Source organism: Vombatus ursinus, unplaced genomic scaffold (genome assembly GCF_900497805.2).
Source record: "Vombatus ursinus unplaced genomic scaffold, bare-nosed wombat genome assembly UNPS02014821.1, whole genome shotgun sequence".
Taxonomy (NCBI): Eukaryota; Metazoa; Chordata; class Mammalia; order Diprotodontia; family Vombatidae; genus Vombatus; species Vombatus ursinus.
Window position 1 is genome coordinate 22,043,597 of NW_020954599.1, and position 16,887 is coordinate 22,060,483.

The 16,887-nt window shown below is 35.6% G+C and overlaps 1 protein-coding gene across 1 annotated transcript in view; it reads right to left on the reverse strand.

Moving 5' to 3' along the window:
- Nucleotides 1-15,602, reverse strand: part of LOC114024535 (bifunctional heparan sulfate N-deacetylase/N-sulfotransferase 4) — a 342,555-nt gene extending 326,953 nt beyond the window's left edge. Inside the window, exons 1-2 of the mRNA XM_027837569.1 lie at nucleotides 15,577-15,602; nucleotides 10,249-11,485 (exon numbers count right to left, since the gene is read on the reverse strand). Coding sequence (XP_027693370.1) covers nucleotides 10,249-11,229 — 981 coding nt within the window. The 5' untranslated portion in view covers nucleotides 11,230-11,485; nucleotides 15,577-15,602. The remainder of the gene's footprint in view (nucleotides 1-10,248; nucleotides 11,486-15,576) is intronic.
- Between the last annotated feature and the right edge of the window lie 1,285 nt (nucleotides 15,603-16,887).

The following is a 16,887-nucleotide window of genomic DNA, read 5'->3' on the forward strand; positions in this document are numbered from 1 at the left end:
AATAGCTCTTAATGCTAAATATAAATTATGAACACTTTTGACACCATTTCCCAAATCCTTATTTTCATGAAGAGCACTGTCATCAAGAAATAAAACACTTTAAGTAGAATAAAAGTCAGTTGATGGAATAGGCTGAGCAGAACATGATTTCTAGCCAAAATAATTAACAGAGAAGATTTAGATCCCCTCTTCTCTTGACACTTACTCCCTACACATCACCTCAGTTTTCAGAGTAATTTAAGATAGTGTCATTTAACACCTATCACAGTTAGATTATGTAGCACCTGCTATAGACATCCCAAAAGGAACTTGTGGCATTGTGGAATCCTAAAATATAAAACATTAACCAATAGGTTACACAGAGCAGGGAACTATGTTTAAAGGGTTTTATGCAACATGAATAAATTTATCCTTTTTACATGTTGTATGGCTGTTAGTCATGGAAGACAACACTCTCTGAACAATTAAAATTGAGGACAGCTCAAAAGTCAACAGAGTGGTGCATGGTGGATATGAGCATTCTCCAATACATTAGAGACAAAGAATTGTGAAGGAGAAGTGATATCATCAATGTTACTAAGGAATACCATGAGCCAAAAAGAAGATGGGGCAGTACTTCAAGGAGCCAAGATGGCAAAGTAAGCGGTAAAGCGACATAACTCTCCCATTTTCATCTCCAAACAACCATAAAATAGTGCCTTGAAACAAATCCTGGAACAGAAGAACCAGCAAAAAGATGGAGCGAAATAATCTTTTAGCTCAAGAAACTTGAAAGATCACCAAGAAAGGTCTATCTCACTTGGGTAAAAGGGGAATTCAGACCAGGACAAAGAGCATCCCAGTAAGCCGACATCAAGTCCACTTCAGCAAACCAGCCATAGATCCTGAGCCCCAGTGTGGAGGAGCAGTAAAGGCCAACACCAGGACCACCCACATGCCTCAGGGAGGCCAGGGGAGTGGGAAGATACCAGGTCTAAGAACCGCCAAGCGCTTCAGCATAGTTCTGGGCAAATAGGCAGTCAACAGCAGCCAGACCATCAAGTGATTCAGTGTAGTCCGGAGGAAATGCAGCAACACCCCACTAGCTTCGGCACATGCCAGACACCACCACTAGGACCCCAGCTCAGCACCAGGTAAGCTGCCAGACCCTTATGGCCTCCAGCATGGTCAGCTGCCTCCCCCACACCACCTCCTTAGCTCAGTATTAGACATGAAAGTCCCTCACTGGGCTCAGGGCAACATCAGTGTAGCATAAGGTAAAGAGTTACTGCCTGCAGTCCCTGACACAAGAAGCCTGAGACAATGTCTCTTCTACCCTGGGTGCATAGCTCAGAATTTAAAAGAAAGGAAAAAGGCCAGAAAAGAAGAGCAAACAATTACAACTGCAGAAATACTCTGACTATAGGAAGTTATAGTGGTGACAGGGAAGATCAAGAAACAAACTTAGAAGAGGATAACAATGTTAAAATGCTGATGGGTAAAGCCCCAAAGAGAAACAGGAAGTGGTCTTAAGCCCAGAAAGAACTCATGGAAGAGCTCAAAAAGGGGCTTACAATCATATAAGAGATGTAGAAGAAAAATTGAAAAATGAAATGAGAATGATACAAGAGAATTATAAAAAAAGAGCCAGCAGCTTGGAAAAAGAAAACTGATCAAAAAGTGTAATTGGCCAAATGGAAAAGGAGATACAAAAATCCAATAAAGAAAATAACTCCTTAAAGAGTACAATTGGTCAAATGGAAAAGAAAGTACAAAAGCTAATTGAGGAAAATAATTCCTTAAAAGTTAAAATTGGACAAGTGGAAGCTAATGATGCTATGAGACATCAAGAATCAATCAAACAAATTCAAAAAAATGGAAAAAATAGAAGTAAATGTAAAATATCTCATGGGAAAAAAACTGACCTGGAAAATAGATCCAGGAGAGACAATATTAGAATCACTGGACTACCTGAAATTTATAATCAAAAGGAGGAACTGGACTGCATCTTGCAAAAAAATGTCCAGGATATCTGCCCTGATGTCCTAGGACCAGAAGGAAAAATTGGCATTGAATGAATCCACCGATCACCTCAGGAAAGAGATCTCAAAATAAAAACTCCAACGATCATTATAGCCCAATTTCAGAACTATCAAGTCAAGGGGGAAGAAAAGGTATTTTTTTTAAAAAAAAGATACACGGAGAAGATGGGTTAGTCACATGGTAAGAGCAAGGGGAAAGCAATGGAAAGTCTAAATGTTCCAGTGGTTTTCTTATGATGTCAAGAGGAAGCAAAGAAGGTGAACATAGATCGATCTGGCTATTTGAGTAGATGAAGATATTTTTGTCATTAAGGTAAGAGTTTTCAGTCACTTTTTAAAGAATGGTAATGGGATTGCAATTATCAAACCTTACTTTCTTCTTTTAGAACCAATGACATGCACTTTAGGACATCTAACTGTGGTTAGGAGTACAATTTATGGCTAAGGAACTGTTGACTGTTACTTTATAAAAACTAACTTTGGCTTCTCTGAAAAAAAAAAGTGGTAAGCAAGTGGATGATAAAGTTCATTCAGGTTTAAAGTACTCATGTAAAACTTCATCTGATCTTATGATCAACATTGGCCTGAAATAATCTGAAGGTGATGCCTATTCCAAAGAATAGTAGTTCCTTGTAATTAAAAATCAAGACAATATGAGTTTGGGATTCTGTTTTCTGTAAAGTACAATATGCTCAAGAATATAGTCCGTTCTTAGTATTAAGGACTAATTATAAAGTCTTGATTTAGATAATTTGTTATAATAGTATTTATGGAGGGTGATTGGCAAATATTTCCCCTGATTTCATGGTGATATATACAATCTTATATAGATTGCAGGACTGAAAATAATCTTGAGGAATATCTATTCAATTTTTTAAAAATAGAGAAATGGAAGCAAAGAGATGTTAAATAATTTCCACAAAGTCATATCAATCAATAATCAATTATTTAACATCTGATATGGAACAGGCACCATTTTAGGTTCTGAAATATAGAGACAAAAGTAAAAATAACCTCTGTCCTCAAAAAGATTTCAGTCTAGCTTAGGAAGACAACAAATGCATATATCAATATATTTAAAAAATTGATGCAAGGTGATTTTGGAAGAAGGTACTAGCAGGTAGGGGGTTAGGGAGAGGCCAAATGGTGAAGCTTGAAGGAAATGAGGGATCCTGACAAATAGAGATGAGGAGAAAGTGTATTTTAAACAAAGACAGGGAGGTAGAAATTGCAGTGTAGTATAGTGCATAGTGTTGGACTTGGAGTTAGTTCTAATCCTGCTTCAGGTATTTATTTTTGTGTGACCCTGGGCAAATCACTTAATCGCTATAGGCCTCAGTTTCTTCATCTGTAAAATACAGATTATAGACCTCCCAGGATTATTTTGAGGACCAAACAAGATAACATATATAAAGAGCTTTGGAAACATTAAAGTACTACTTAAATGCTAGCTAGTTGTAGTAGTAGTAGTAGCAATAGTAGTAGTAGTAGTAGTGGAGATGGTGGTACTGGTGGTGGTGGTAGTAGTATTACTAGTATAGTAGTAGTAGTAGTAGTAGTAGTAGTAGTAGTAGTAGTAGTAGAGGTAGTGTGAGAGATATAATGAAAATGTATGTTCCCATAAATTTAGAGCAAACAGCTAGAGAAGTAACTAAGTAAAACAGGATATTGCAGGTCTTATCTTGTTTTGCTGATAGAAGTTAGTTAATCAGAATAAAAGATTCCATAAAATTGAAACAACTGCTAAAGGTAACTAGGTAAAATAGGATAAAGCTGGTCTTATCTTGTTTTGCTGATAGAAGTTAGTAAGTAGGACAAAGGTTAAGCTTTGCTTAGAGTGTGAATGCTTAATAAGCTTATAAATATTAGCTTCTCCATCTCCAGGAGGGGCTAAGACATCATTTTTTGAATGTGGGATGTATGAAGAAGGAGGAGTAACATGTCAAGGAGTAGATGTGTAATAGGCTTACAAGAAAGTTGTGCACTCTGGAGTACTCAGCCAATAAGGAAACAGAGGAGGGACTTTGTGGCCAGGATTAGAGATAAATAGTGAACTCCTGCTTTGCTATAATGTGTTCTAGTCCATAGGACAGCGCAGTTGCAACTGTGTAATAAACTGGGCTTTTAACTTCATCCCTCCTAAGGCCAAATGAGTTATTTCTCACAAGTGGTAGTAACAGTAGTACTGGAGTACTGGCTCTAGTACCAGTAGTCATAGCAGTAGAAGTATGGAGAACAAAAAGGTCAGTTGCTTGGAGTATAGTGAACAGGAGTGACACCCCATAATGCTAAATAAATTAAGGCAAATTGGGGTCAGATTATAAATGGCTTTAAATGTCAAACAGAAGAGTTCTTATTTAGTATTAGAGGTCACAGGGAGTCATTGGAATTTCTTGAGTAGAGGCATAGCATGGTCAGACCTTTAGGAAAAGCAAAGGCAGTAAATCTCTTTAATTATAACAGAAGACCTATGGTATGACTTATTTTCCCTTCACACTGCGCAAGTGAACATAACAGAGTTCTACTATATTTATGGAGCTGCTAGGTGGTGCAGGGCATAGAATGCTTAGCCTAAAGTCAGGAAGACTCTTCTGTGAGTTCAAATCCAGCCCAGACAATTATTAGCTATGTGACCTCGGGCAAGTCACTTAACTCTGTTTGCCTCACTTTCCTGAGCTGTAAATGAACTGCAGAAGGAAATGACAAACCACTCCAGTATCTTTGCCAAGAAAACCCCAAATGGAGTCACTAAGAGTCAGACATGATTGAAACAACTGGGCAACAACAATATTGCATTTACAAATCAAGAGTATACATAAATAGTTTTCAGGGGGCAGTGTGGTATTATAAAGAGAGAGGGAGACAGAGAGCACTGGATTCATACTTAGAGTATTGAGGTTCAAATTCCAGCTTTGCTCCTTCTCTCTGACCTTGAGTAATTTCACCTTCTTTTTCTATAAAACACAGGTTCCCAAAGCCACCCCCTGGGAAGTGCTGGAACTATCTGGGGGCCAGTAGTAGCCTCAGGTGCAATTGGGGGATGTTGAATAAAAATAAGGGGGTGGTGGAAGCATAATGAAGGAAGGGTAGATAAGAAAAATTTTAAAAACCATTCATACATGTTTCATCTGTTGTGTAATAAGTTAAAGTCATAGTGATTACATTATTTTCCAAATAAACACAGAAAATGCAAGTTATAATTAATCAGTGGTCAAGTCTGCCAACAGGTCTTAAAAAACAAGCATTGGCAGGTAAGCATGTCACACTTTGTCAGGAAGTTCAGCATGAGGCAGGAATATGTGTGTGTAATGACTGTTTACAATAGGGTAACATATCACACTATTGCATCATCAAAATTTCAATGCAGAAAAATCCCTGCAAATTTATAATAAATTATTAAATTTAAGATGTGTCATTTGAAATATATATATATATGTATATATATTTGAAATGGCACAAAGTTAAAAAAAAAAACATGAAAAGGTTAAAGTAGATTTCCAGGAGAGCACCGAGTAATTTTTTTTTTTCTTTAAAGAGAGTGGTAGGCCAAATAAGTTTGGGAACCTTTGATCTATAAATGAGAGGACTAGATAAGATTACTTTCAAGTTTCCTTCCAATTCTGGTTCCTATTATTCATTGTGCTATGACGCTATTGACTAAATTGGTCTAAAACTGTAGGAAATATTGTTTAGTACATTATTAGAACAACACTCCTCCCCACCACCCCTTAAAACATTGATAGCACTAATTCACATTTCACCATTTGAAATTGTGAATGCTCTTCCTATCGAGGTGACTAAGGTATATCTCAGTTAACTCAGGTTAACTGAGTATTTGAGTATTTACAAGCTTTCTCTAGTAATCATTGGCCAATCATGTTCTTCCTCTTTTAAGAATGATACTTTAAATAACTTTGGCCATTTTTTTAAATGAAGGAAGGACCCGCTTGATATGCAACGACTTTCACTACCATGCTTCAAAATGGGCATTTTTAAAAAATTATTTATTTATTTTGCCATTTGCTAGAAGCAAATGGAGGACAATATCCTGAATACCAAACTTAAATTTCCAATGAAGTTTAAAAGTTTGCCACTACCATTCCCTTACATCCTTGTCTATCTCTCATACAGTTACTGTGCCATTCTGTGTACTGAGGATTATCTGTGGATCTTTTAGAGTTAAATCTATTTATAACACTCTTACCTTCAGATTCTATGTCAAAGAAAATAGGAAACATTTAGGAAAATGCCCAAAATATTATATATGGCATTTACTTTTATAGGCAAATTCAACTTGATTTACAAAAGTGATTTTTGGGCATAGATAAATTATTACATGGCATTATTCCAGCTGGACATAAACTCCTCTGATCATAAGACAGGATCATAAATCTAGAAGCTGGATGAAACCTGAGGCCATCTAGTTTAGTTCCTTCATTCTAGAGTTGAGGAAACCAAGGCTTATAGAGGTTCATATTTATCCAGCATCAATTACTAATCAATTTATTTTATAGTTTGTTAAAAGATAATATAGTTATGCCACCAACCCTTGAGATTTAAGAAGATAGAAAAGAACAAGGAAGAACAACTGGATAGCCTTTTAAATATTAAAGGTAAGAGAAGACTTGGATGGTGGCAGTTAGTATGTTAAAAAAGGGAACGGATGCAAGAAATATTGTAAAAAAAGCTGACTTTTTGATTGGATTGTGGTTTGGGAGAGAAGAAAGAATCAAATCATTAGTGTGGTGCAAGGGAAAGAACACTAAGTTCAGAGTCAGGGATTTACATTTAAATCCAGGCTCTGCCAATCAATAATTTGAACAAATCCCATAACTTCCTTGTATCTCCTTTGCTGTCAAATGAGGGGGTTAGATTAGGTGACTTCTAAGGTCCTTCTCAGTTCCAAACCTATGTCCCTACGAATAAGTCTAGAAAAAGAAATAAATATTTAAATATAAAATAGGCTTTCATCTGGCCTATTTGCGAAAAGATGATGAGTTTGATGTTTCAACCCTGTTTCTATGTATGTCTGCTTTATATAGAGAGAATCAGGTACAGCTTAAGAAATTAACTCAAGGAAAAAGGGTATTATTTTTCTCATGCCAGGAGAATTGTGTATATGCTAAAATTTATATATTACTTAGATGCTACTGAAGGGCAATGAATATGGTCCAAAATTCATTGCAACAAGGAGATGGGATTAGATTGTATATGTAAAATTGTGTAGTCAGGTAGTGATCTGAGGTGCCTTACTGTCATCAAAACCTATCTCTTTGACACAATATTTTACTGGTAATGCAATGTGGCTGTGAATGATGGCATATCATCAACCTGGAAGAATTAAAATTGCAAATCATGCAAAAGGCAACAGAAAGATGAGCAGTGAGTGTTAGCAGGCTGTAAAGATTTTACTAAGGACAACTTGGACAAAAGAAGTTATATGATACATAATTGCTAATGTCAATGACCATAAAAGAACATTGAGAAGTAAGTGGCAAGGATGAAAGAAGTGTGCTGGTACCCCTGAATCACCAAATGAACCAGAGAAAAGCCTCTAAATTATTCCGTAGATCCTTTACAGAGGTTTTATGGGACAACTTGAACAAGAATCACAGAGGATGGGAGGGTATTAAGGAGGTACGATCAACATTAGTGTCTTGGAGGCTATCACAGAACATCAAAAGTGCTGAATGTTCTAAAGCAACCAGATTATAGACCTCTTTATGATAATGCCTATATCTTATTTATTACCCCTAATGCCTAACCCAGTAACTTGCAAACACCGCACTTTCAATTATTTTTTTTTTCATCAAATGCAATGTTCTTGCTCCAGGGAATTTTGTTATTATAAGCTGAATCATGTCATACAGTTTAAATGTTCATTGGTAAATAAGATATCATATTAAAGGGTGCACCACTCATATGGTGGGAAGAGGCATAATGAACAGTAAGTCTGGCCACCCAGTCATAAACTTAGGTTCCTGTGCCATCTCTGACACATACTGTCTGTGTTACCATGGGCAAGTCACCCAACCTTCAATATTCCAGGAAATTCTCTCAGAATATAAGTTGTAGAATAGTTGTTGACTTGCAATGGAGGATCAAGTTTCCTCATCGGTAGTTTCTTACAATGATAAAATGACAAGTCTCTCTCTCCATCTCATTAAAAAAAAAAAAAGGCAGAGGGGAGTAATGGTAGGTAGCTATTTTCTGTTCCACTTAGAAAAGATAAGGAGGGAAACATTTAGAATGCCCATAGAAATATTTAATTTAGAGATTTGAAAGAATGTTTTGAATTGTTACAATGAGTTTCAAGCAAGGTTATAGAGTCTTTTTAGGGACTTTTTAAGATGTTTTGAAATCTTTCTTTGAAGCAAATAACTCACATTCCATCAATTCTTTACTCTGCAAACCGATTTCTAAGTTTTAATATGTTCTTGAACCTCTTTCATATGACTCAATAGGGATAAATGCAAACTTTTGAATTTGGGTTGAAAAAATCAAAAATTTGAGTAAAAAATAAGGGAGACATTCTTCACATGAAAAATGACTACTGAGTTGATACGAGACAACCAGGATGCAGGGGTGGCTAGAAAATCTAATGGGGTCTTAGGTCACATTAATAGAATTATAGTGACCAAAGCAAAGGAGGTCCCACAGTATGCAACTCTGGTCAGAGCCTATTATGTAGTGTCATGTAAAGGTGTGCTTAGAGATACAGTGACATATATGAGGGCCCCCTACCCTAAAGAAAAAATCTTAGGTTTATGTAGGAAGATAATATGCACATGAAGAGCTTGGACTATGAAGTGGGCTATGAGAAATTCACACACATTGATCATGTGTGATAAACACGTACCCTCTTCCTGACTTCCACCCTCTCAAAGAACATTGACTTTAACAAAAAATAAATTGTGATACCAACTATAAGTTGTTGCCTTTCTTAAGGCTAGAATGCAATTTCCAATTCTAGCTACGCTGGCAAACCCTCTTGTTAAGAACAATATCCAAATCTATAAGCACACCATATGTGTATCTTAATATAGCTCTATTGTTCTTTCACAGTTTGACTCTGTTCCACTGAAATGGGTCTATTTTCTGTCTCCTGGACCTGCCGCATACTTTCTTGCCTCTTTTCCTTTGTATCCATCGTTCCCTATGCCTTAAGTGGTCTCTCCTCAAAATTCTGACTTTGAATTCTTAAAGAACAATCTTCAATCACTACTTTTATTAATTTCCAAGTTGGATAAGGGTACTTTGACAATATGCAGCAATGGAGCCCAAGGGTTTACAAAGAGTATCTTCAAGTTATATTGTTCTAATGGTTCAAGGAAAAGTCTTTTAGTTTTGTACTTGGTAAGCCATTTTCATTGGCTTTATTGAACTGATTATGCTAAAACTATCTTTCACATGGCTCTCTTCTAAAAACCTCTTGATTCCATGAGTTCATGGTAACATACTTCTGAACACTTCCATAGATAACAAAAGTATATTTTCCCTTTTAATTAGTGAGCCAGTAGTGATCCCTCTCCTCTCCTCTGATCTAAGAGCACTTTTCTGGTACCTCTTTTATGAAATTATGATATTATTATATACAATGTACTTACTCATTGGCATGTCATCATTTATCTTGGTTTTGAAAAATATTCGAGGATAAAGTTCACATCTTATGCCTCTCTCAGTGCTTAAGATAATTCACTACATACAGGAGGTCCTTGATAATCTTTTGTTCAATGAGTAAATGAATCAAGATATTCTGTGCATCTGAAATTCTTACACATTTTGGGGGTTTACTGCCTTGTTGTCCTGTCAACCCCAGCTGGGTTCAGAAAAAAAAATAAAAATTAGGATAGCTGATTAAGAAAACCCTTTGGATGCATCCAGTATACCATTCCAAACTGTATGATGTGGTTATGAAAATAAGACAAGGTATTGAAGGTCCTAACAGTGTTCCCTGGATAAAGAGGAAGGACAGAAGGTTTATGGATCTCTGTGAGTTTTTGGTATATTTGCCTCTCTACAAGAATACATACAGGAAAGCATCTGTGAGGGGAAGGTATGTCTAGTACAAGATCAAAAACAAACACATTAATATCCTGCCAATCTAATTGTTTCATGAGTTGTTTTTTTTAATATCTTCTAGTAGCAGCTGACTCTAAATTATCTCTCATGAACATTTTTAAACTGATGAGACAAACAAAAAGCTCTGTCTATGACTTTTCCTTACCTTTACATCCTTGACATTCATTCTTGTTCCTTCCTTGCCAACAAAGATGTCATCAATGTCGACAAGGATGTATCTGTCCAATGACAATGTGAGCTTCTTTCCTGACAGGAAAGAGATGGCGTCTACGAAAATGAGCTTGTGCAGCCAAAAGTTCAAGTTGTTTCCAAAAAGGACACGCTGAATCCCATCGTGAAGCCCCAAATCCTGAATCACTGTAGCATACAGATTGGTACTAGACAAAGGAACTTCAACGGGTTTTGAAGTCTGTAACTCCGTTAAGAGAACAGGTTGATAGGTTGAATGATTAAATTGGAAAATAGTCCAGTCTTCACCAGGCAGTGGGCCTTTCTCAACCCTTGGTGCTTTGGTAATATGCAACAAAGGAGACTGAGGGTTTACAAAGCAATCTTTTAGGGCTATGTTATTATAAAGGTTCAGGGGAAAACCTTTTAATTTTGTACTTGGTAAGCTATTCTCATTGGCTTTATGAAAACCAATTATACTAACACTGTACTCCACACAGTATTTTTCCAAAAGCTCTCGATTCCATGAGTCCATGGTAACATATTTCAAAACATTTTCATAGATAACCAATATATATTTCCCTTTGCCATTGTCAGTAAGAGGAGGGATGTCTCCCTTGCCTGGAGCAATGACCATGTGATACTGAAATCGACTGGACTCCAAGATGGCTATGATATCTTGGCCAAGCTGAGAGTATTGGCTCTCCACAAACAGGAGAACTGTCGGGTCTGTCTTCGATGTATCAATAGGTTTGACTGTCTTCAACTCCATTGACCGGTAGGGTAGAAGTTTGAGGTCAGCACATTCTGCCCCTGTGGTTGTTTCAATAAGTGTCACCCCTTGTTTGTAGCCCGTGTAGAGAAAATAAGCAGAAATGACAATGCTTACCAAGCAGAAGGTGGCTAAGAGAAGAATCAATGTTCGAAAGCTTCTTCGAACCTTCACAATAAGATTCATTTTTTAAATTAAAAAAAATATTTTAAAAATGCTTTTGAATACTATCTCCTAAAGTGCCATAGTGAATAGAAGTTGATATGGTGCAAATACCACTCCTCAGGAGTTCATGTGACCATTTCAAGGCATGTAAGAAAGGAATATAGAGTCACAAAACAGTTAAAACTGGAAGTCCACAGACCTTGAGACACAAATTTGAAATAAGCTTCTTTGAATACAGCCAAGACCAAGGACTGATGTAGAAGCGTCTATACATTATCTATAAAAGAGAAAAAAAATAGTAAATAAAAATACATATATGCATTTGTTTAGTCTATGTGTATAAAGATGTATGAGTGTATAACAACAGGAACCGTAACTAGCATTGGGACTGTTCTAATGTTTGAAACATGTTTTACAAATATCATTTTATCCTCACAACAGACTTGGGGAGGTAGGTGCTATTATTATCTGCATTTTGCAGATGAGGAAACTGAGGTACACAGAGGTTAAGTAATTTGCTGAATGTCACAGAACTAGTAAGTGTCTGAGGTTGTATTTGAACTCAGATCTTGACTCCACATTCAATGTTCTATCCACTAAGCCACAGAAATACATCTAAACACACCAAATATTTTGCCTCTGTGCTAACAAATAATTTGACATTGATGGTCTTAAAAAACTAACATGTTTTAATGCTTGCACAGCAACATACCACTAATGGATGTCTTAGATAGGACTTACTTTTCAAAAAGTTCTATAGAGGTAGGAAAACACTGTCAACTAAAATCATCTCTCAAAAGTCTTTATCCAGTGAAGTGTTAAACACTGAGAAATAAAAAATACATGAAACAAACTTTGGTGGGAAATGAGAAATGCAATAAACTTAATTTTATCCATTGGAAGGTGACTTTTAAAAAATTAGTAAATGTGTTGCAAATGTATTTTATGTATTTTAAAAGCAAAAATTAAAGAAACAAATTTGTCATGAGTTCAAAAGACGGACAGTCCTCCTCTCTGTATTATTTTTTTTTCTCCTGAAGCCTCAGGAAGTTTATCTTCCTTCTGAAGTGGAAAAAAAATAGCAATGAGATGGATATATGCTTCTCTGGGTACAGCAAGGCTTAGAATATTTTGAGGCCATTAGCTAGTGAAGATTTTGGGGTGGAAACAATTTCTGTGGAGAACATTGTAGAAGTCATTTGAAGCAGAGTGGCCAGATGGAAGGCAAAATGTGAACTCAATTGTCACAGCATATATTTCTAAACTTGTATTTCCAGTTTAAATTAGAAAACCCAGTTTTCTATCAATTTTTAAATCTACCTTCTTTTGTGCCCATCTTGATTTTTTGTAAAAAAAAAAAGCTTTAATTGATCAATTTTATTTTTTATGTGATCAGTTTCCCTCAGTTCCCCTCTCTCTGTTCCTCCCAGACAACCATTCCAGATAGCAAATAATATTTAGAAGGCGATGTATGACACAGAAGAAACAAAAATAATCTTGTGAATAATATGTTGAAAAAGTATGAAACTACGTGCAATGTGTAGCATCTGTGGACCTACCACCTCTGCAAAGGAGTGGAGGAGTAAGAGATTCTTTTCATCTCTCTTCTTTCAAGCCATGCTTGTTTTTAGTAATTTTGCAATATTCACTTTAAACATTGTGTGTTTTATTTTCATTTACATTGTTGTAGTCATAGTATATACTGTTTTCTTGGTTCTGCTTACTTTATTCTGCATCAGTTCATGTACATCTTTTGATGCTTCTCTGTGTTGATCACATTTGTCCTTTCTTGCTGCACAACAATATTTCATTACACTTATGTACCATAATTTATTTGGCCATTTCTCAATTAATGGTCATTTACTTTGTTTCCAGCTCTTTATCATCATAAAAAGTGCTGCTATACGTATTTTGGTGTATATGAGGATTTTCTTATAAATGGCCTCCTTGGGGAATAAGCCTGGTAATGGAATTTCTGGATCAAAGAGTGTGGACATTTAATCATTTTATTTGCATAATTCTAAATTGCTTTCCAAAATAGTTGTGCATCAGCACACAAGTCTAACTACAATGCACTCGTGAGCCAATTCTTACACAACTGCTCAACAACATTGTCTCATCTTTTGCCATCTTTGTCATTTTGCAAGATGTGAAATAAAACTTCAGGATTGTTTTGATTTTTATTTCTGTTATTAGTCATTTGGAAAATTCTTTCAAGTGCTGTGCCCACTTTATTTTAAGGCAGCTAGGTGGTATAGTGGATAGAGTTAGGAAGACCTGATTTCATATCCTGCCTCAGACAATTATTAGCTATGTGACCCTAACTTATCTCAAGCACCTACTTTACAGAGTTTTTGTGAGGATCAAATGAGGTAACATATGTAAAGAGCTTTGCAAATCTTAAAGGAATAAATATATTATTATGATGTTATTGTCTTTTCTTAAAAAGAAAAGAAGAAAGAAGAGTATGGGGCGAAACTTCTAAAATTGTCTCATGCTTTCAGTAAGTGCAACATATCTATACATTTTTTTATGAAATGCATTAGTTGTCTATCATTTAATGAAAGATTCAATTAAAATACTGAGGGTAAAACAATAACTTTTTCAGCTCATTCCTAATGGGGAAGTGGAAAGCATTATCAAACTCTCATATTCTCTTGACCAGAATTTACTGACATTCACAAAATAGTCCAAAGATTGTACATATGACATAGATTTATAGGCTTATTGAATTCTGGAGGGTAAAGATGTTAATGAATTGAAAGCTATTTCATAGATTAATTATTTTGATGGTATTAATTATAATTGGTGATAATTAAAAATTATGAGAGAAACTAGAAGAGGAATAAATAAATGGAAATATGTAGGCAAATTACTTAGACCCATTAGGTTTTTCTATAGAACAGAACTTGAATAGCATTAACTAGTCTTACATCCTTTAAAAGAAAACATGAATGTCCACATGTTAATTATATTTTGACTTTGTATAATAAAAAAGATAAATTACTAATATAAAATAACCATTTAAATTTTATCTCCTTTATCCATATTATGAAATACATAATTTACCATGATATTTAAAAGAACAAACTGCCAAAATATTATGCTGATAAAATATTTTTGCTTAAAACTATATTTAATATATCCCTCAGACTACAGGTGACTGACATACACCAGGGCACCTGAGTACCCATGAGTGAACCTGAACCAGATAAATAAAAATACAATACAACAAATGTAATGTTAATTTGTGGTTTTCTAAGTCAATATACAGCCTGCTGGGATTGTTTCTATCTGAGTTTAACAGAATTGCTTCAGACCATATATTCACTCTGGATTAAATATTATAACTACTCTATATCCTTAATTTAATTCTTGAGAACCCAAATACATAAACCTGGGTGACTTAAATAGTTCCCTTCTTTTGTTGTAGAATTGGTTAAGTGTGGGGGCGTTATGTGTGTACATGCTAAAAGATACAAATAATGGATCAGCTGTTTTTGCTTAACTGTTATTTTATTTTTTCTTATAAGAGAAAGCCCACTGGAATGGGGAATTTAATTGGCATATTTTGAAAGAAATGTGATAGAAAAATAAAAGAGCATTAATAAAACATTTTTTAAAGACACACATTGAAAAAAAAATAATCACCCCATGGGTGCACCCTCTTCCTTCTGAAGCTTCAGTTTCTCATGCACAAAATTCAGTTCATGTGTTTGGGATTCCTTCCCGTTTCTATTATCAAATATCATTCTTTGAGAGAACTCTTGCTTTCAAAAACCCTCTTTCTTGAGTGTTCTACAAGTCTTTTTCTTTAAGAGACTGAAATTGAATTTTATGGAGGATAAATTAACTGTGGCAATAAAAGCTATTGGTTTGATATAAAACAATGAACACATGAATCTTTAAAGGGCTTTGAATTCTGTCAAATATACTCTCTCATCTCTTTATTATGACTGGGGATAGCCTCCACTGAGTGTGTGAATTTGTTTTTAAAAATTCAGTCCAATCATAATGGAAGATTATCAATACAAAAAGACAGCTCATAAACTATATTATTTTGAACGTCATCTAATTTTCCCCTTTAAATTTTGAATGTAGTATAATAGTCTATTATGTCAACAATGAAATTCAGCAGGAAATCTGTAAATAAAGGTAATAGAAGAGGGAAAATAAAATTTATTTTTAAACCCTATCAATTCTAAAACAAAATAAAATTCTGTTTTCATGTCAGGGAAAAAAAAAGATATCTTTGTACACTTTAAGAAGCTAGTCTAGGGGCAGCTAGGTGGTGCAGTGTAGCACTGGCCCTGAAGTCAGGAGGACCTGAGTTCAAATCCAACCCCAGACCAAACACTTGACACTTACCAGCTGTGTGACCCTGGGCAAGTCACTTAACTCCAATTGCCTAAAAAAAAAAAGAAGCTAGTCTTACTATGTAATGGTGAAAATAGAGCAGAATTCCTATAGGACTAGAGTCTGCCATTGCTACAAACACAATAATTATTTAATATGACATTTATTTGATATTAATGTAATCAAATTTCTAAGTGTAAAGGATTTGCATTGTCATGACTGTTATTATATATATAGACAACAACAGTCACTTATTAAACACTTATGGTGGAAGATTCTGGGAAGATATTGGAGTAGGTCAGAAAATTCCAAGCTCTCAAGATTTTCCCCCAAAAAGAGACAAAATAGCACCTCAGGGCAAACAACAATGATCAGGTAAAAATAAATAAGAATAGGGGCACAAAAGGTGTGCTCCCGGGACAATAAGAGAAGATTTAAAGAAAAATCCCAGTTTGAGGTTTGGTCCCGGGGATGAGTAAACACCTGTAGGCTAGGGTCCCTTTTAGCTTTAACAAGCAGTAAGCCCTAAGTTAGTTGGGTTGGGAGGCTGCCTCAGCCCTAGCCAAAGAAATGTTTACCCCTGGGACAGTGAGGGAGGTAGGGCACCTGAGCCAGGGAAGATGGAGGGAACCTCTGCTGACAAAGAAAGATAGACCCTGCTGTGCTGTGGTGAGCACAGAGGCGAGAAGGAACCAGCACATGCCGGGTGAGTGCAACAGCAGTGGGGAGCTCACAGCTCACAGCTCAACAGCTGTGGGCACTCACTGGAGGCTGGAAGTTTGGTTTTGACTCTAGGCTAGAGGGGAGAACTGAAGATCTGAGGCAAGACGTACCATCCCCAATACTCCAGTACTAGAGAAGATTACAAAAAAATTAGGTTTCTACCACTAAAAATGGATGGGCAAAGAAGAAAAAAATCCAACCATAGAAAATTATTATGGGAATAGAGAAGACCAGGGTTCATCTTCAAAGGAGGATATTGAGAGAAAGAAACTCTCTTCTACCCCAAAGAGTAATGTTGAACGGTCAACTGCTTAAAAAGAGTTTCTAGAAGAACTTAAAAAGGACTTTAAAAATCAAATGAAAGAGATTGTGGAAAAACTAAAAAAAAATAATAATAAAGACAAGAAAACAAGAAAAGATTATGAAAAGAAAGTCAACCAATTGGAAAAGGAGATCCAGAATCTTAAGGAAGAAAATGACACCCTAATAATTAGAAATGGGCAAAAGGAAGCCATTGAAGTCATAACAAACCAAGAAAAAATAAAACAAAATATAAAGAATGAAAAAATAGAAGGGAAAGTGAAACATCTTATAAGCAAA